The sequence below is a fragment of the Vespa mandarinia genome, chromosome 19 (genome assembly GCF_050613455.1).
Source record: "Vespa mandarinia isolate Hongniang chromosome 19, ASM5061345v1, whole genome shotgun sequence".
In the NCBI taxonomy this organism is placed as follows: domain Eukaryota; kingdom Metazoa; phylum Arthropoda; class Insecta; order Hymenoptera; family Vespidae; genus Vespa; species Vespa mandarinia.
In genome coordinates, this window is record NC_140828.1 from 3380001 (window position 1) to 3395000 (window position 15000).

The following is a 15000-nucleotide window of genomic DNA, read 5'->3' on the forward strand; positions in this document are numbered from 1 at the left end:
CACATGTTCTCTCTCACTCTCTCTCTCTCTCTCTCTCTCTCTCTCTTTCTCGCTCTCTGTCTCTCGTTTTTCTTATATATGTCTATTCTTCTTCTTTTTCTTTTCCTTCTTATGTACATCTATTCTTCTCTCTCTCTCTCTCTCTTTTTCTCTCTCTCTCTCTCTCTATCTCTCTCTTTTTCTCTTTCTATTTTTCTCTTTCTCTCTTTTTCCATTCTTTTGTCCCTCGTCGAACAGCATTGAGAGCATCGCGCCTTTTCGTGTCTCTGTCTAATCGCTGCTACTAGTAAGTACAACCGCGTGCTACTTCTCTTTAAGGCGCTCCGAAAATTTGAAAGGTAACAAAAGAAGAATCTTTGTCTTGCTTTCTTTTTTTTTTCTTTTTTTTTTTTATTCTTTTTTTCCATTTTCTTTTTCTTTTTTTTTTATTTATTTATCATAGCTTGTATTCTTTATCACGTGTGAAAAAGGAACTTTGCTTTTTTGAATGATTAGAAAAAAAAAAAAAAAAGAAAAACAAATACTTGATAGTCGTCACATATGTAATATCTCTATTTATTTATATTTAAATTTAAAACAATTATTAAAGTTGTTCTTTTTTTAACATTATTCTAAAGCGTTATTACGTGAGATATTTAATTAGAGAATAAATTTCATTATAATAGCTCTTCTCTCATTGCATTCGTGTTCCCTTTTTTACGTTTCGTTGCTGTTGTTAATCTTTTTTTCTTCACCTTTCCTCTCTTTTCTTCTCTCCTAACGCGAAAAACCGTGTTGGAAAAAAAAAAAAAAATAAAGAAAAAAAAGAAAACGTACAAGAGAATGACGAGGCACGCGTACGATAATTTAGCGGTTCGTTTTGCAAAGCGCGGAGTGAGAAACCGAGCTAGGATGCGTTAATTATCGACGTAAAACATGTCGTTGAAAATTCGTCGGGCATTGTTCTCAAGTAAAAAATGAAATCGTCATCGATTGCAAACTAATCAGAGTTTTTCGAGAGTATTACGTACTTATTGATTTTACAAACATATTGATTTTATATTGTTATGAAAAGAAAAAGAAATTGCATATAAATATATATATATATATAAGAGACGTTTCATCTAATTCGAGATAAAAATTAATTGTAGAAAATGTCTTTAATCCCGGGCGTGGCTATTCGTTCTATTTCTATTTCTTCCATGCTTCCTTCCTTCCTTCCTTCCTTCTCTGTTAAATGGTACGCGAGATAAGATTGCCGCCATTCGACAGCCCCTGCTTGGAATTTCATCGGAAGGCGCGCCTGCAGTCTAATTACTTCTAGAATCGATCAAGGACTCGGACTTTGCGCGCCTTGTGAATATCTAACGCCTCTTACGAGCCTGTTCTTTTTACTCTGCATTGAAATTCCCAACGATCGGATAATTGTTTCTTTTATTTTTTCCTTTTCGATAATCAAAGGAAAGTTTTGAAATATAAATTTTGACAAATTTCTATAATAGTTTACACTTCCTTTCATGAAAAAAAAAAGTACTCAATGTTTTTTTTTTTTTTTTTTTTCATATATGAAAAAGAAAGAATTACATAATATAATACTATAGCAAACAATATTATATAATTGATCATGAACAAAACCTATTTACATATTGGCTACCGCTAAGATAAAACTGCGGTTTAGAGGGGCAAGAGAATTGTTTGTTTGTAGATAAAGTTAATGCTGTATAATTAATGTTTTTTTTCGTGTCTAAAAAAAAAAAAAAAATAAAAAAAAATTATATAATGTGAAGCTTATATTATAACTTATAGACAGTAAACATTATCCTTCGGTTATCAACTAATCATTTTGTGGCAAACAGTTTTTACCAACATTTCACTGAACATCACATTCTTCATAGTAGAGTTCTACTAATGTTCATTCAATTTCAAAATCCACACTTATTTTAGTCTAATAATAATGAATTCGACGTAAATCTTTTTCTCAAAAATATAATAATGACATAACCATCATTGCTATTTGTTGTTGGTCTCATCGTTTCATCCGTTTCGCATAACTTCGACGAATTTTTTTTTTTAAACAGAAAACGTCGCTGAATCATAATCATCATAGAAACTTGAACGTCATTACGACCGAAGAATGGATAAATTTGATGTGAAACGTGATTTCGTCGAACCTCGAGTTCTCCCGGTTTGAGATTTTTCGTGATTCATCGTAAAAACCTTGAAGTTTGTACGGTTTTGCACGACTACGGCTAGAAAAGATTCTTGTCGCGCTGCGGTTCGGCTAATTGCAAGCGAATCGCACGCGTCCTCGTTTTCAAAGAAGACCGCTACGTTTTTTTTTCTCACCAATTTGCAATGACTATAGACCTTGTTAAATCTCACGAAGATCATCGATTATATTTCGATAAATAAATGATCTTAGAATAAAAGGAATTTTTTAAAGGCAATAAAATAAATAATAAATACAAATAAAATTTTAAAATAAGGAATATAAAAAGGAGGGATAAAATTAAAAAAAAGTAGCTTCAAATAAAATGATACAATCGTTGTATAATCTAATGAACATTTTAAAAAAGTTACAATCACCAGCCATTTTATTTCTTTCATTCTCATAAGAGCTTCTCTCTTCGAGTATGCGAATACCTAATTCTTTAGAAATCGATCGATGAAACTCGACTCGGCCAAGAAATGACGTTCGACGTTCGTCGTTGGATCCAGTTCGCGTTTCCGTAAAGTGCTATTATACCTGTATTTGATAAGCTGCGTGGAAGTAGAGCGTTTAAATAATGTCCTGCATGTCGGCGATGGGTCAGAGCGATGGGCGTCGCCATTCGTTCGAAACGTTCGACAAACAATAATAATTTATTCAGATGTTTTCCATGCGCGTTCGAACTCGAACACGTTAATTCGTCGTCGTCGTCTTCGTCGTCTTCGTCTTCATCGTCTTCGTCTTCATCGTCTTGATCGTCGTCGTCGTCGTCGTCGTCGTCGTCATCATTGTCGTTGACGTTGACATTAAGAAATTGTGGACTTTTTCTTTATTTACTTTTGAATACTTTACTGAAATACTTTCTTTTATTGTTATATATCGTATAAAATACTTAATTCTTGCGAAGCAAAAAATCATGCATTATATCTTTATTTATTTATATAAATTATATAAAATATTTTATTGACACTAAAGATGTAAAATAAATACAGATTCGATGATGCTAATCGTTTCGTATTATATCATTGATAATTTTTTCATAAATCATTGAAAATGATCGATTAATGACAATAATTAAATTTAAAAAACAACCATGATGACAACTATGTTTACAATATAGTATATAAATAAACTCATTATGCTTGGTTTGTGTCTTACATTTCTTCTTTAATTAGAGCTCGACGATTCCTCGATGTAGCTCGTTTAACCGCGATAAAAATTACATTCCGCGTATGTTTATTGCATTTTGAAAAGCGAACGATTTTCACAAGAAGTGCCGCTTGTAAACGTTATCGCTCAATTACGATAAACTAAACAGTCGGTGGACGCTAAATTATCTGTTGAGTATGCTCGTTCTAGTATTCGTAAATACTATTTTTACAATACATATATACTCTTGTTTTTCCTACAATAAAACAAGTCTATAACTAAACACACTCGTCGACACGATCCAAGTACGACATCAAATTTCGTCCGTCTCGAATATCGTAACGATCAAAACTTATTCGATTGAACTCAACGGAATAAAAAAAATCCATTTGATTTTAATCGAATTAATTATTGAAAGATGAATATTAAATGAAAGAAATCACTTTGAGATCTATAAAAGAAAAAAAAAAAGAAAAAAGAGAAAAAACAAAAAAAAAAAAAGAAAAGAAAAAATTTATACAGATGGCAGCAATGTTTTTAAACGTAAGATCGATCGAGAGATCGACGGGAGATTTCCACGGTTGTTTCCGTACATTTATTCTTTCGTCGGGGAGGCGTTCAGTAATGTTTTACGTTGTATTGAGAAGAGAACGAGAGTTAAAGTGTGAGATAGAACGAGATGGAGAGAAGCGAGAGAGGCAGAGGAAGCACAGGCTCGTCATCGAATAGGTCGAGGTCGCATTAAAGCTAGCGCGAAATAGAAAGCACGCTCGATTCGCAAGAAATTTACTAATGAAAGGCTCCTTGTTAGTTGGACTTTATTTCATACTTTTTCTTCCTTTTTATTTGCCGTCATCGATCCTTTTATTCGCGTTGTCTCAAATTTAAGAATTAAATTTGATTGAATATTTTTATTTTTAATTGCTTTTTCATCTCTTTTTCTTTTTTTTTTTTTTCTTTTTTTTTCTTTTCTTTTAAACCTCTCACAATTAAAAATCATTCATAGGATTTCATTGACATTTCTTACTGGCCATTTGATTACATCATTTAAGCCGATCGCGCGAATCATTTCTTTTTTCTTTTTCTTTTTTGTTTTTTTTTGTTTTTTGGAATTTACACGCATTTCAGAGGTTTCAGGGTTGGTAATAAAATCGAAGTTTACTACATTTGGAATGACTGCAACGAAGGGGCACACCGCCCTTAATGACTGCGAATGTTTCGTAGAGAGGGAATGGAAGCGTACGCACAAGTGAGAGAGATAGAGAGAGAGAGAGAGAGAGAGAGAGAGAAGGAGGGAAAGAGAGAGAGAGAGAGAGAGAGAGAGAGAGAGAGAGAAGGACAAAATCAATTTAGCGAGAAATAAAGGCGGCAGCCATGAAAAATCGCTTCGATCTGCACGTGCACGCGAGGAAGTTTTGTATGCGCGTAGATATGCGTGTGCACAGAGTCGCGTCACGAGGAAACGATGCGCACGCGCATTTACGTATGCACGCGTCTCTCTTTCGATGCATATGGAGTGATGCGGATTTGTACTTGAGTATTCGGAATCAAGCGAACTAGGGAGTAATACATGTAAGACGATACGTTGTCGCATTAGTGGTAAACGTTTTACCAAGGAAACATCGATTAGATTTTGTTCGAGGACGAAAAGAAAGTGTTATTTAAAACTTTATCTAGATTGATCTTAGAAAATGTAAATTACGATTAAAGGATTGTATGTAAAATTCATTGGGGGCTCAGATTCGAATTCCAATAAAAACCATTGTCCGTATTTTCGTATTGTAAATACTATAATAATATAATATAAATTAATTGTCAGGTATTATATCTTAGAAGCTCTATGCCGCATTGATAAAGAGACCGAAGGCAAGAGGAAGTAACAAATATCACGTCCTATTAAGGTCTCATAATGACAATTAAATAACCGTTATCATGGAGGCGAAAGCAACGCTGCAGTTTGTTGCTTTTCGACGTTTCAATCCTGGCAGCAGCATGACACGTCACGTCGCCGCGATAACGTCGCCGACTATTCGGTTTTTCGATAAGAGAGTCGCTAAAAGAAAATATCCGCTATCGGTCTCTTGGCTCTTTCTCTATCGGTATTTGTGATGAACCATCAAAAGTGGTGTACGAGTTTCTCCATACCTAATATTTTGGAATCTATTTTCTCGGTATCTTTGGGTGTCATTGATTTATTATAAGCAGGGCTAGAAATTAAGCAGCGCTCATCATTGTTTGATGTAGTTGCGGTGGTGTCGCAGGTCTGGAACGAGTAGCGGAGGAGTTGATGGGCCGTAGGAGATGGAAGCAATATCAGGACACCCTGTACAGCGGCACGCGCATCAGCGAATCAACGACGACGACGACGACAGCGGCACAGCCCCTCCATCGGCTTTACCCGGCGTTGTCACCGTCTTGCAATCCGGTGCTCGGGAATCTGGGCCAGATTGGGCCAGCTCACCTGCTTCATCCAACTCCGTCGCCAACCGTTACGCCGGCAGGAGCTACGACGGTTCTTGCGACGGGTTTAGCGACGGGTCTGGCAACGGGGGTGACGACGGGGGTAGCGACGGGGGTCGCTACGGGGGTGGCAGGAGTGCCTGGGAGCTTGGTTGCTGCCACGGCTACGACGGCCACCGTCGTACCCACGGTCGGTCACCTCAAACAGGACGTCTCTTCTCTTCAGAGGCATCATCCTCAAAATCATCATCATCATCGACATCCTCACTCTCATCTCCATACGCCGTCCTTGCTGGCCCAGGATCAGCTTTATCAGCAAAAGCAACAGCAGCAGCAGCAGCAAGAGGAATCCAGACGTTTGAGACCGGAGGAAATAAAGATCGAAGCGGACGAAGAAGAGTCCGTAGAAGTCAGTGGTGGTGGTGGTGGTGGTGGTATCGTCGTACGAGAGAACGCGAGGACAGCGGATTTGGCGACGAGTACGACCTCGACGCAAACGACGAATACGGGTACTGTGACGACGACGTCGACGACGACGACAACGACGGCAACGACGACCACAACCACGACCACGACGAGTACGTCGACGACAACGTGCGTCGCGACGTCAACTACATCGGTTACATCGACGAATCTGCTCTCGTCGAGAAGACGGCGTCGAACGAAAAGACAAAACGACGGAGAGGAAGCCGACGCCGAGGAAGAGGAGGAAGGAGAGGAGGAGGAAGGAAACGAGGAGGAGGATTCGAGGACGCGAGAGGAACCGGAAAAACGGTTGAAACTCGACGAGGACGTCGATAGGTCCGTCAGTCCTCACAGAACGGATATAGAAAGAACGTCTCGCAATCTTTCGGCTACCAACGGCACGGACGACAACGCGGAAGGGACCAAGGTACTGTATCAAATACATATTTACTCTACATATAATCGTTCATTCATTTATGAGCTAATCGTCCGATTTAAAAACTGAATTAATATTATTGAAATATTTGATATAGACGCGAAGTAAATTTGTCTTTTGATGATTCGTTTTTTTTTCTTTTTTTTTTTATTTGATGAAATGCAGGAACGGACAGGAGAGCTCGCGTTGGAACGGATACCAGTGACGCAAGCTTTACTGAGAGTAAAAAAAGAAGAGGAATTACAGGAGGTGCCAGGTTTAGGAATCGAAAGGACGACGACACCGGCATCCGATTCGGAAGGGACCAGAAGAATCGGAGGAGGTGCCGGAGGTGGTGGTGTTGGTGGTGGTGGTTGTGGTGTTATCTCAAACGAGGCTGAAATCACGACGAAAACTATCGTTCCGCCGTTTCTTCTAGCGAGTCGACGTGCAAGTCCACCGCCGGAAGATTGGAAGCCTCTCGACAAGTGTTACTTCTGCCTAGATGGCAAGCTGCCCCACGACGATCAAGCGCCGCTCGTAAGTAACCACTTTGATATCATACCTTTCTTAGATATCTCGTTCGTCGAATCGAAAGTCCTTCTCCTCGCGAAGATTTACTTTCATATCGCGATACGAAAAAGCGATGGACGTCTTTGCCAATAACTTTCTCAGCTAGCCAGCTAGGCTATCTTCTCTCAATCCACTTTGATCGCTTTGACGTTACTACTCGGGCTTTATAAAAGATTCAGAAAGACGACTTCTTAGAAATTCATCGAGAAATACAATACATATAAATGATCCGTTCGATGTCCTCAGAGTCCACAGAGCGACAGCAGCAGTAGTTCGCGATCGGTGGAGTCACCGATGTCGGTCCAAGTCGACCCAATGGCGGCGTCCGTCGTCGCGGCCGCTCTCAGCGGTACTTACCCGACTTTATTGCCTCAGTGGTGCTTACCACCAAGAGAGGCACCTCTCGTCGGGGTACAGGCTCATCAGGACAGTGCCACGTCGGTCGATCAACCACTCGATCTCTCGGCGAAACCGAAAAATTCTCAGGTGAGAGCCGTACCCCGCTCGAGTTTTCTTTCATCTTTCTTTTTTCTTCTTTTTTTTTTTTTTTTTCTTTCTTTTTTTCTTTCTTCTTTTTTGTCCGATCCATCATCTGGATTATTGATTCTTGTTTCTTTCGTTACAGGATAACAACATATCTCCCCTGGAACAACAGAAAATACCTCTGAGGATGCCCACGGGTATCGACTCCAAGAGCATCTTCAAGTAAGTCACTTTAAAGGAATTCACTCTGAGAGCGTTCGTTCACCGATATCCGTTGAGATTCTCGTGAAAGAAAGGGAGAAGTGGGGAGAGGAGGGTCGGTAAAAGAATAGTAACATGAGAGAACAAGAGAGAAAAGGAGGGAAAGCGACTCGACTCAAAGCCGTACGTTGCCCTCGTGTTTTCGCTCTTTTCCCCCGCGGAACATTTTGCGCGTCAAATTTTTATCGTCTTCTATTATTAGTTCAGTCGCAATCTGCACCTCACCCGACACATCGAGAAAGCGTAAAGTACTACCTCGTTTATGTCGCGTATGCCACATAGAAAGAGAGAGAGAGAGAGAGAGAGAGAGAGAGAGAGAGAGGAGAGGGAGAGAGGGAGCGAGAGAAAGAGCGAAAGAGGCACCCGGTCGCTTGACGACGCAATTAATGATAAGATAGCCCGTCGACGAAACTGTGACACGTCAAAATTAGACTTTACAGAGAGAAGTCTGAATATATTTCTTTTTCGGTCAAACGTACGATATTTTTTGAGCCTAAAGAAAATATTAGGAAAACGGGAATATATTTTACTAGGTGCATGTTTAACATTAGATCCATGTAACATGTCAATTTGACAGATTTCCGATTTAGTACTCAACAATTGGGGAAACTTTACTAAAACCGTAATATCTCATAGTTTTGATATTTTTCGTCGTCGGTTATTCGAAGGCAATATTTCAATCTAAGAATACATACAGGTATCATCAGAAATTCATATTTTGCCAATCAAAGTCATCTTTCGTCGCGAATCAGCAGAAAAGCTGTATCGAGTCACATTGCTTTCCAAGCCGGACGAAATACACTTTTATCTGTTTGTCCCGCTGTGCGACAACGAAGCAGCAGGTCGACGAACTCAGTACTACTGTTAAAGGGGCTCGAATCGTAGCGTCTCGTCATCTGCTTGTTGTTCCTCGCAGTTAATCTTATCTTATTGTTTCACGAGACATTCGATATTTGACGGGTGCCTCGGTCAAAATTGTCAAAATTTTTACGAATAAGGAGAAAAGACGTATGTACGAAGTTAATTGGCATCGAGATAAATTAATTCGATTATAAAGAGAATTTACATATTACAAATAAACACGTGTACGGGAATAAAGTATCACATGGTCGTTTAATACAAGTTAGGTATCCCAAGTTAAGTTACGAGATATCTAAGCACGTGGGAGAAGAAAGGATGGATAACTTAACGATTAATCTGATTACGAAAGCGAGCCGAACGGTTAGGTCACCCCGTAGTCTTGGCCCTGTTGCCGTAGGCAGATTGGAAACTTGTTTGATCCAACTCCCCTTCGCTCTCTCTCTCTCTCTCTTTTCCTCCCTCTTTCCCTCTCTAAATCCTAGTTACATAATCGTCGGAAATGAACCGTCACTGAGTAGAATTCACGTTGAAAGGATGATAGAAACTCGAATGTTAGAGAGATCGATAGGTTCTTATCCTCGAAAGAGCAAGGTCTATAGACGACGTGGTGTTCCGTTTCAGCTCGTGTTACCGCGCGAAACCGCGTATTGCCGTGCCGGTGACGGCAGCAGCGGCGGCTGTAGCGGCGGCAGCAGTGGTGGGTGCAGGGGGTAGCGTCAGCCGGAAGACTTACACCGAGGAGGAACTACAGGCCGCCCTAAGGGACATCCAGAGTGGAAAACTCGGCACGCGAAGGGCAGCCGTGATTTATGGGATACCACGAAGTACCCTACGCAACAAGGTCTACAAGCTTGCGATGGAGCGCGAAAGGGATGCGTCCCTCTCTAGCACCCATTCACACCCTCACGAGTCCGGCGCCCCAGCCACCACCACCACCACCATCACCACCACCACCACCATCACCACTACAACACCACCAAATACGACCCAAAACGCGACCACTCCGCCCCCGCAAGTGGATGAGGTAGGTTTTGGGGACAGAAATCGAGTAAGAAGCATTATTCGGATTGATGGATGTTTGTGAGAGAATGATTGAAATGGAAAGAGAGGTCGAGACAATCTCCAATATATCAAACGAATGTCTGGGAATTTGCATTATTTTTTTTTTTTTTGTTTTTTTTTTTTATCATACTCATGAAACGTTTAATTAATTATTCATCGAAGAACGATGAGATGATTTAACTAGAATTTCTTTATAATTCTAGTTTCTTTCTTAGAATTTTTACTTTTAAGTGAGTTTACCTTTGCGAATATCTTTGGTTTATCATTCTCCCTTAAAAGCTCTCCACTGAGAGAATACGATGCCTTGTAGAACGCAAATTGACACATTGACTTGACTTAGGTTCTTACGGATATTGCTAGGAAATCGGCTGAAAGAATATTCGGTTCATGATCTCGTCGAATCCCTTTGATCTCGAATAGAATTTATTGTACGATGACTAATTATTTCGGTTTTGTTTTTAGGAACGTACATAAGAAATTTATTTTCGATGTTTATGCATGACGGGACTTTTTAATACTTTTCATCGTAATCTATCTCTATCCTTATCGATCCAAACATTTTTGTAAATATGATCAAAGTTCAGGGATCAAAGGATCAGCACAGATTGCACGATATAGCACCATTAAATACACCCAATCAATATCGTTATATTTCTTTTTCCCTGAAAGTTATTTTTTGTTGATCCGAAAAATTTGACTCGGCTTAACGAAAGACTGAAAATAAAGAAATACGTGAGAGTATGAAAGTGCTTTTGTTAAGTTTTGCGTACGGTTTATTAGTATTTAATAGTAAGCGTGGTTTTGGTTAGGAAGAACGAACGAGCTTCCCCAAAACATACCTCTTGCACGGCGATCGTAAAAATCGCTCGTTTCTTACAAATGAAAAAAAAAAAAAACAACTTTTTTTTTCCATTTGCATTCGTTTATCGATTATTCGCATAGCTTGTTAATACGATTAACGATTTGATCTTCGACGCATATGAATTTTTGAGAAAAAAAAATATAATAGATCTGTGCGATTCTTTATCGGTCGCCGTGACGCTCGGTAGTGTCCAATGTTTTCTGCATGGGCTGTTTAACTTTGTTTATCTCACTATTTGTAGTTTAACACGCGGCCACTCGGCGTTCGCGAGGTTGCAAGGCTCGAGGTAAGTTTTTGGGAAGATCTTTTTTTCTACGAGAAGGGAACTGGCTAAATGGAACAAATTACGAAGCTTTCTGCTCTGTGATCGTTCTTGTTTTTTTTCTTCTTTTCTTTATTTTTTTTTTTTTTGACGTATCAGATAACAAAATAAAAATGCACGTTAAAAGGTAACATTTTAATCTCTATGACAACATCCTTTTATTTCAAATCAGTCGTATTTAGAACGATCTATTATTTTCCAGCTATATCCAGCTAATATCATAATTACTGAATCATTCTGATATCATATAAATTCAATTCTATTCAATTATTCCCGATTATGTTTAACTGCATGTGATAGATAATAATTTTGAGAAGTTAAGTCTCGATCCTTCTCATTATTTGATCCTTTTAATAAATTTTCATCGATGCATGATTGTTTGCAATAGAGGCTCGTTCATTTTCTTACAAAAAAGAAAAAAAAAGAAAATTGATCTTTCGTAGAATCGAAAAATGATTATCTTTGAATACGCTTTGCTAGTGCATTGAGACGAACGTTTACTCATTGATAGTTCCTGCATGACGCTTAGCTACTTTGCATTTAATAAAACAATAATGGTATCCTTACATAAACATTCAGATACTGATACAAAATACAAAAACAAAACATGTACACGAAACACGTAAGCATACCTCTCGACGAAGTACGTTCGAATCTTTAAAAGAAAACTCTATGAGATGTAAAACGTAAATTATTCCAATACGATTTCTAAGATAGAGAGAGAAAGAAAAGAGAAAGAAAATGGGGTTGGAGATGGGAATGGGGTGAGAGAAAGAAAGAAGGAGAGAGTGAGAGAGAGAGAGAGAGAGAGAGAGAGAGAGACAGAGAAAGAGAGACTGTGAGACTGAGAGACTGAGAGAGCAAGCATACTACTTTCCTCGAGAGGGGATTTTACTCCAGGCACAAATTTCTTTTTCTCCATTGACAAGAAAGATCCAGGAAAAATATTAAAGCGAACGTTTCAACAGGTGGACGAGAAGGAACTATCGGGAGCAGAAGAGGAAAAAGAGGTCGAGAAGGCACTCCTGAAACCTTTGTTGTCGTTGGAAGACCTAGTAAGGTTTTCCGCGCTTGAAGGTAGCGGTGGAGATTCCCTGAGGACTCTGCTTCAGCGAGGACAGGATGCGGGTCAGGAATGGCCAGGTTTGGAGCATGCAAACATCGGTCCGTACATTCAAAAAATGTTGGCTGCGGCAGCACCGTTCAAAGGTAAAACAAATGTTGGCCTAAGTCTACCAAAGAGTTTAGATACGATTTCGGATAATTTCGTTGGTAATTCGTTATTAGGAATAGAAACACAAGACTACCGCATTCCGGAGGTGATGAGGAGGTTAATGAGCGAGGATAAGAGATTAAGTAAGAGCGTGAACGGAGATCAAGGACAGGCACAGCATCAGCAACAACAACAACTTCAACATCATCAGCATCATCATCATTCGGTATCGGCGGTAGGACATCAACAAAGTGGCCCACAAACGAGTGTGCAATCGGTGACGCAACAGCAAACGCATCAACATCTCCGGACACCGATGACCAACGATGATTTTAATCCGAGCATCGAGGAAGAGGCGAGCGATAGTGCTCAAGGCAGAGCAATATTGAAGATTCCGTCCTACAAGCCAGCGAGTACGCCAAGTTGTTCGAGTAACAAGAACGGCGAACCGACGTCGGCTGCTTTCGCTCAGGGATTCGCGGCAACGGCTTCGAGTCCGAATCTTCTGGAACGTGCTAGCCCAGCGTTCTCGGGGACGAGCAGCCCGACGAACTCCCTGGTCGGCAAGGCGGTGCCTGTTAATTTTCGTGACGTCATCGCGAAGAGTATCAGCGTCAAGTTCCAAGAAGGTCAACAGGCAGGTGTTACAGGTGGATTAGCGGCTTGTCAAGCGAGTACAGTGGTACAACCGCAGCAACCGATGATGCCCGAACCGAGTCCATTCAAAAGAGGCCGTTATACGCCACCTCAACCAGCGCCACCTGTTCAGCAAGCTCAACAGAATAAGCCGCAAAGTCAGGAGGCCAACAAGCCGAAACCCGGTACTGGTGGTAAAGGAACTAGACCAAAACGCGGAAAGTATAGAAATTACGATAGAGATAGTCTCGTCGAAGCCGTGCGTGCGGTTCAACGAGGCGAGATGAGCGTTCATCGAGCTGGTAGCTACTATGGCGTGCCGCATTCCACCCTCGAGTACAAAGTTAAAGAACGCCACCTCATGAGGCCACGCAAGAGGTAATCTTACAGATAAATTTATACGCGCTTGCATACGAGTCTTGCTTGCGTTCCTCTAGCCGAAATTCCTTCCTCTCCCTCTCTATCTATCACTTGTAGGGACCAGAAGCAACCGGACGACAAGACGAAAGATGGAACGAGTACGACGACGGCGGCAGCGGCAGCTGCGGCCGCGGCGGCGGCTGCTGCGGCAATGAGACCCGGTACAGCTGACAAAAAGGCACCGCTGAAGACTCAAAAACCGTTCACCCCGGCCAGTGGTATTCCTGGTCCTAATGGACTGAAGATGCCACCTTTCATCGAAGGCATGCCGCACTTACCTTTTCCACCTTTTAACTTTTGGAGTCCTGCCCCGTTCTTACCCTCACCGTTCATGCCGGGTGCCGCCAATGTACCGACCATCCTTCCGGAGCAATACTTTGCGTCACAAAGGATGCGTGGCTTGCAAGAACAGCAAAGAAGCGCAGCGATTGTTCAACAACAGCCGCATCAACAGCATTCGCAGCGAGAAAGAGAGGCCGGGGCGACCGTCTCGAGCACGGAAACGCCCGGTACGTCGACCGCAAGAAACGCGACGATCGCTAAGGCACCACGGGAAATAACGGAGAGTCTTTACGATGGTAGCGGAGCGAATGGAAGTTTTTTGGACAATCTGATAAGGTCGAGTCTTGAGACCGGTATACCTAGGGATCAGCGAGTCTTGACGGAAACGAGAAGTCAACAGCAACAAACGTCGTCGTCGTCGTCTACGTCGTCGACTTCGTCTCAGCAACAACAACAGCAGCAGCAGCAGCAACAACAACAGCAACACCCAGAAACGATGAGCGGCAAGGCCTTGATCGATCAACTATGTAGGAATTCGAGGAGGACACCGTTGCCGCGTATAACGCAAGATAGTAGCGAGGATGAGAGTTATAGGGGACCATCGGGAACTTCCGGTAGACTCGATAGAGTACCAGAGAGACCGGAGAGGGTACCTACCGTTGATCTCAGCCCATCGCCCTCCGAGAGGGCTCGTACCGACGATGGCAGCGATCGTTTGACCTCACCGCCGACGCCTCTTTCGATCTCCCGTGCGGGAAGCAGGGACGAGGACAGTACTCGCGATTCGAGGTTAGATCGTGCCAGTAGAGAACGCGAAGTTCATAACGGTGCCGCTCAGGAAGATCGAGGTGCCCTCGGTACGCAGCAACAGCAACAATTGAATCATTACCCGGACTTACACAATCTTTATGCCGTATCAACTGACAAAAAAAGTGCCTGTGATAGTAAGCTTATAGTAGATCATTCGAGCCAGAAGACTCAACAACAGCAACAACAACAGCAACAGCAACAACAGAAGGAATATGCCGCGGTAAGCGGCTTGGTCGTGCAACTGCAGAGGGGCTACAACACCGGCAGCAGCAGGTCCGCCGAGCAAACGAACAGCCAACAGCCGGCGGAACAACGTGGACCTGTCATCGGTATGGAAGACTCCGTAGAGCAGTAGACGAAAGTCAGTATCAGTTATCAGTAAGGTATAGAATTATGATAACGGTAATCGATTTCGAACGTTAATCCTGTAAAACCTTTTTCCATTCAGAAAGTTCTATATCACGCCTGTCTCACATCCTATTATTCGTCCTTGAGCGCGAACAGTTTCATTCGAATTCGACGATTCGATTACTGGCGG

The 15000-nt window shown here is 41.5% G+C and overlaps 1 protein-coding gene across 5 annotated transcripts in view; it reads left to right on the forward strand.

The window, feature by feature from the left end:
- Eip93F (Ecdysone-induced protein 93F) overlaps window positions 1-15000 on the forward strand; it is a 39622-nt gene that overhangs the window by 9442 nt on the left and 15180 nt on the right. The window contains exons 2-11 of one of the 5 annotated variants that reach the window (XM_035883748.2): window positions 5599-6689; window positions 6864-7217; window positions 7497-7736; window positions 7876-7955; window positions 9477-9879; window positions 11021-11065; window positions 12070-12310; window positions 12389-13328; window positions 13428-14823; window positions 14911-15000. The exon at window positions 14911-15000 is cut by the window's right edge and continues 15180 nt beyond it. In XM_035883748.2, the coding sequence (XP_035739641.1) occupies window positions 5599-6689; window positions 6864-7217; window positions 7497-7736; window positions 7876-7955; window positions 9477-9879; window positions 11021-11065; window positions 12070-12310; window positions 12389-13328; window positions 13428-14817 (4784 nt within the window). In that variant the 3' untranslated portion in view covers window positions 14818-14823; window positions 14911-15000. Of the gene's footprint in view, window positions 1-5581; window positions 6690-6863; window positions 7218-7496; window positions 7737-7875; window positions 7956-9476; window positions 9880-11020; window positions 11066-12069; window positions 12311-12388; window positions 13329-13427 lie in introns of all 5 variants that reach the window. The other 4 variants (XM_035883747.2, XM_035883750.2, XM_035883751.2 and 1 more) reach the window with 4 other exon arrangements.